Below are 5618 nucleotides of genomic sequence, written 5' to 3'. Positions count from 1 at the left end.
TCATAATACAGCCTCAGTGGCTGAGTTATGCTCATTTGCTCATTATTTAGGGAACTCAARGGAATAGTCCCTTGGTAAGGGAAGGACATCGTTCAAGAAGGACTACAGAGCAAAGAACTGTATTTAAACTCTCCCAGTTTGGGCTAAACTGCTAAAAGGTCTGTTAAGTTACTGACAGAATCATTCTTCACAGCTGTCAGCCCTTATCCATACGCTAGAAGGGCCATTAATACAGCTAAAATGGAGTATCTGTCACTCTTGTGCTAGCACAGAGGGTACTTCTCATAAATAGCATTTTAAAGGATTTGGGTCCGGATTACTTCATGTTTGTTTAAGAGGGTGATAAAACTTTACGACTTTTTTATGTTGTGAGCTTTTCTTAAGCAGCTCTGTACCATGCATTTGTAATGAGGAGTGTCATGCATCTCACTACGCTGTGTCAGCATGAAGAGAAGAATGGTAAAATAATGAAAGCTAGGAAGATAAGCAAGTATCTATCACATTTTAATTACAAAGTTAATAAGAGGAGATTGCCATGACTCAATCTCTTGCTGTTATACTCGAAAGCAATGTGAAAATGTGGCTAAAAAAAAAAGACAAAAGAAATGAAGTGTTTCTTTGAGGAGCTGTTTAGAAATATTTGAGTTATTAGCTTTAAACTGATTAACAGAATATTATGCTCCTCTAAAACTACATGCTACTTTTATGGAAAATAGTCTGAAGAGCATCTAAGTGTCCTTTCTAACCATGTTGTTTCTGCACAGCCTGTGCAGAAAAATTGATTCTATCAATTTTTTAGCTGATGACTTTTCCAGTCCTGCAGTCAGTTTCCTTTACTCCTTTTTTTGTGGCTCATTTCTGAGTTCCATAGAAATTGCAGTTTACCTCCCTTTCATTTCTGTTATGACCTTCAAGGTAAATTAAAAATTTATATTTTTATATTTTCAAATTGCCAGAACCATTTTCATGTCARTCTGCTCCAGTTTTTGATTAAGTTTTTTCTTGACATTTAGACTTGAATTTTAATATTATCACACTTTTATTTTTGTTGACTGACTCTAATTTATATTTATTGCTCTGAATTCTTTTATTAGCAGTAATTTATAAAACTCCTGGGCAGATTACCCCTGCAAAAGTAATGGAGGTTATAATCAAAATGTGTTACTAGTACCTGGATAAATAAAGATTACATGGCCCAAAGTCCTGAATTTAACACAGTAGGACTTGAGCCTGAAATAATTCATATGGACACTAAAGGTGAAATTGCCAAGTTCAGAAGTGTGGCTTAATTCTGGAAATATGTTCTTAGAACTCCTGTGGCCTTGGGCTGAAAAAGGTACAGTCTATTCACAATAAGGTCATTTTTATTATTTTAAAGAGATGGCTTTGACGTGTCCTAGTTTGATAAGGACATACTCCAAAGCATTATTCTGTGACACAACTAAACAAAATGTACAATGAGTAACTTAGGTGGGAGGAAATGCCACAATTTAAAGTAGTCACTTCCTGGTATTGCTCTTCCTGGCTCCCAATGGATTTTCCTCTTTTTGGCTCATTTCGTGAAAAGGGGAGAAGAAGAATCTAAACTATGCGAAATGCAAGAAAAAGATCATTCTAGGGTACCTCATTCATTTCTAAGAAATGCCAACTCTGTCTTGCACTTTGCACAGTGATTCACGCAGTGGAAGAGAGGATGCAAAATGCTGCTGTTATTGCAGTTCAAACTCTAATTTCAGTCAAAATGGTAGAAAAATCAATGCTATTTCAGACTGGAGTTCTGGTAGAGCTTCAGTAAGCACAAAGCACAGACAAATGGTGGGAGAATTGAACTGTGTGAACTGGCATTTTCAAAGAAATCAGACTTTTAGTTCAAACCTGATATTAAGCTGGGGGTCTGCTTTGGGATGTTTTTATTAAAGCACAGCTATATTGTCATTACGCTGTTATTCTCTAGACTGGAAAAGAATGCATATTTCTGGTTGATGTTGCTTAAACTTTCTCAAGAAAAGACCAGATTGATGAATGTGAGTTTAACATTTTTTTCAGCCAGCAAGCAAACTCTGCTCAAGTTTGACATACCTGCTGATGTCTTGATTTTTGAGTACTTGTTTCAAGGTCGTATTTTTTTAATGGRTTTTAATGGATTTTTCAGGTTCCCCAAACATTATTTGCATGTTTAAACTCCCATATCAGATTTGGTTTGACCTTGAGATACACAAAAGTGAATTCAAAAGGTGATGTATAAAGACAGAACAAACAGCATTTCTAACTCTTATTTTACTTTAAAAAGAACAGATGTTCTAAATAATTTAAACCTTCAAACTCTTCCTCTATTTTTCTTTTTTCTTTCCTGCTGCCATTGGCAATTCAAATCCTTTCTATTCTGAAACAATATGGATTATCAGAGAACTAGTGACATGGTCATAGAACAAGGCACTGAAACTTAAACAAGTGAGGGAAGAGATTTTTAGTGTGTTCATAACAAAACCCATTTTGCGCTACATTACCTCAAGTGTTCTGGTGGCAACAAAGCAGTCACCCTAAAAAGGAAGCAACTTTCTCACATCAACCTACAGAAGTGCTTTGACACTGTTACAGGGAACGTCACCTCCGTACAAAGCATTAGAAAGGGAACTACAAATATTTTTGACTAATGACAAATGTAGGGCATTTGGTACCTTTAGCAACAGGGCAAGCTTACCATGCATCTAAATGATACCAGTTGCAAAGGAATGCATATGGGGGAATGCCCAAGTTAGAGAAAGAAGTGGTTTTGGCGTGTGTGTAGTTGTGGTTATTTTGTTCATTTGTCCTTTTTTAAACTCCTGATGACTGTTGGCTGTAAACATGCAACCTTGTGAAGCAGCTCTGATGCCAGCTCTGGACAAGCTGGCTGGGGAACCAGAAGCAGCTTATTCATGGCACTGCGGATTGCCCTGCTGAGAAGCAGGATTTTAGCATTTGGTTTACCTCACAAAAATCCAAGTTGTTTTGTCTCTGCTGATATAGTGGCTCACCTTAGCCAAAATAGATCAACTATTAATTAAGCAGCTTTTGTTCTCAGTGCATTGTGGATGTATCAGAGTCTGTTTCTCAGGATATGTATTAATGGTTTCGCCAACATTTAATAAGGTGGCTAAGAAAATCTGTAACTTCCACCAAGTTTGGCACCACTAGTGATCTGGGATGTGTGTCACGTCTATACAATGTTCTCTCTTCCCTAGTCTGAGCTGGGATCTTCCATGGTTTAAAGAAAAAAAAAAAAAAAAACTCAATTATTCATTAAACAACTGAAAGAGAGCTACTTCATTAAATTACCATCAGTTTATACAGAAACCCTAAATGTTCAGGAAATGTTTCTGCTGAACACTTACTATTTTGCTGAACTCCTTTTTTTTTTTTTTTTTTTTTTTTTTTCTAGGCATCCACAGCTCAAGGAACCATGATTTATTAATCTTGAACATTTTGGAGTACTTCAATCTCTTTTCATCAAGTGAGGGGATAAATAAATAATTTTAAAAGCAGCAATAGACATTTCACATATGAAACTTCTAAAAATGACAGCTAATTAATTATAACTCGTTTAAGCCATGAAGTAAAACTAGCTTAAGCTTTTGCATCACACCATCATTTTCTCCTACAAAACAATTTTCTTCTTTTTCCCCTCCCAACATGCATGTGGGATCTTCAGCTAGATGGGTCTTCAGGTTGGGTTTTCAGCATTTTTATCCGTTTTTCCAGCCTCTCCATCCATTCGTTTCTGAGCCTAGGAACAGAAACACCGATCAGGTGGTAGTCTGCTTGTCCTCAGTTTTTTATAGGGAACAGATTTATAATCTTCCCACTTCTGCACATCTTCCCAGTTGCCGCAGAGGCTGGCAAGTCCTGTGACCTTGGGGCACTTTAAGGTAAATCATGACTCGCTTTTAAAGCCCTGCACAGCCTCGCCTGAGCATCGTGGTCGACTTYCACCTCCAGTGGCCCCCCTCAAGCACCTCTGCATGTCCAGGCTCCTGGTCACCTCCACTGGAGACTGCCTGCTGCCACCTAGTGTCGCCCAGCATCTCCCTGCTTCGCTTCTTCCCCAGAAACTCACTTAAACAAAAATATCACATGGAGGGATTGCAGGTTCCTGGACACTACTGGGCTTGGAAACATTGTGCATAGTGAAATTGCTGTTAGATCTATGAGAGATGGTTTTAGGTGACAGCTAGCGCTTTTCCTTTATTGTAGTGCCTCGGTGCTGCAGAAAGACAGCCCCTGCCTCAGCAGAAAAGGCAGGCATATCTTGGCTGAGGAGCTGTGACATGCTGGAATTAGCTTTTTATAAATGGGTAAAACACACTAGAGACTGACTCTTAGTCCAGGATTATTACTGAAAGGCCATTCTTCCACCTATTTTGTTGAAAATTAATCTGAAGATAGGTATGAAGGGATTTTGTGCAAATGCTTCCTGTCTTTTGGAGACTTTGTTTGAAGAAAAAGCTGTACTGACTTTGCAACAGACTGGTTTATTCTCTTTTTGTCTGGATGAGGTAAATATGGCTATGGATTATGATCGCCTTGGTCAGTTAGTACATTCAGTACTCTCCTTTGTTAAAGATTTACCTTGTGCAAATTAACACATCTGTTTTAATTCAAATTAATTCCCTTTTCTGTGAAAACAAGGCCACAGAGTGAAGGTGGCCAGGTACACTCCTGTGCTAGATCTGCTGTGGACAAAACCTTGTTCGTGAAAAGGTTATACTGGTAGAGGTTGTCCTAATAGCTTCACGAAAAGTGAAGTGAAGAAAAGTGAAAACTGACAAATTTGGGGCCCATTTAGTGAGCAGCAAACCTTAGGGTTTAAGTGAACCTTATCCTGTGAAGCCAAAGGTTAGACATGAGTATGCCAGTTTGGGAAGCTTTATTGTTTTCTAAAAATCCCAGAAAAATAAAGACTGCTTTCAGGTGTCATTGCCTGACTTGAAGTAGGAGTGCTACCTATATTTAAAGAATGACAGCACAAACTCAAATAACCTTTCYGAATGCAAACCACGCACTTTGTCAGAGCACTTCTTTGCTGACGTTCTTTCTCAATTTGCAGATACCGAGTCTGTTGTTCAATAGTCTTTTCCCAGAAGTGTCTCAGGTCACTCGTTTCGCATCCCCTTACTTCATGACGTATATATTGACTGTTCATTTTCTGAAAAGCAGAAAGTAAAACAAGCCATATTACAAGTTATTGGCCCCACATCTGTTTGGTGGTTAAAATACATTACTTTTCTTACGTTCTTTTGCACCCATAGGTTCACACAAAGTCTCTTTTTTTTTTGCAGGATCAGGATACAAAGGACATGACTCACACTTTAACCTTCTCATCCCTAATGCTGACACTTGGGGGTCTGCTGTCTATGGCGATTCAGATTCCTAGCTGCTCACCTCAACAAATACCTTTTGCTTCCATCTGTGGCTGTGACCTTTAAGCTCATGCTGTAGTGCAGCGTCATTGCATTCTCCAGCTTAATGATTAAGATACTTTTTGCTGTATTCATAAATGAAATAAAAAATAGCCAGAACTAGTGGGATTTTTTTCAGTTTCCATGACTATATAATGATAAAGTGACTATTGTGGATTA

General features: G+C 38.2%; 1 protein-coding gene across 1 annotated transcript; it reads right to left on the bottom strand.

Annotated features, from left to right (window-relative positions):
- Nucleotides 1-3593: 3593 nt before the first annotated feature.
- On the bottom strand, nt 3594-5185 carry LOC146601023 (protein FAM240B-like). The gene is made up of 2 exons (XM_085312390.1): nt 5043-5185; nt 3594-3766 (listed from the first exon to the last, which is right to left on the bottom strand). The coding sequence occupies exons 1-2, from the start codon at nt 5180-5182 to the stop codon at nt 3688-3690; spliced, it is 219 nt and encodes a 72-aa protein (XP_085168516.1). The 5' UTR covers nt 5183-5185; the 3' UTR covers nt 3594-3687.
- Between the last annotated feature and the right edge of the window lie 433 nt (nt 5186-5618).

The sequence above is a fragment of the Rhea americana genome, unplaced genomic scaffold (genome assembly GCF_003343005.1).
Source record: "Rhea americana isolate MKP2758 unplaced genomic scaffold, rheAme1 scaffold_11, whole genome shotgun sequence".
Taxonomy (NCBI): domain Eukaryota; kingdom Metazoa; phylum Chordata; class Aves; order Rheiformes; family Rheidae; genus Rhea; species Rhea americana.
This window is presented reverse-complemented; position numbering and strand designations above follow the sequence as displayed.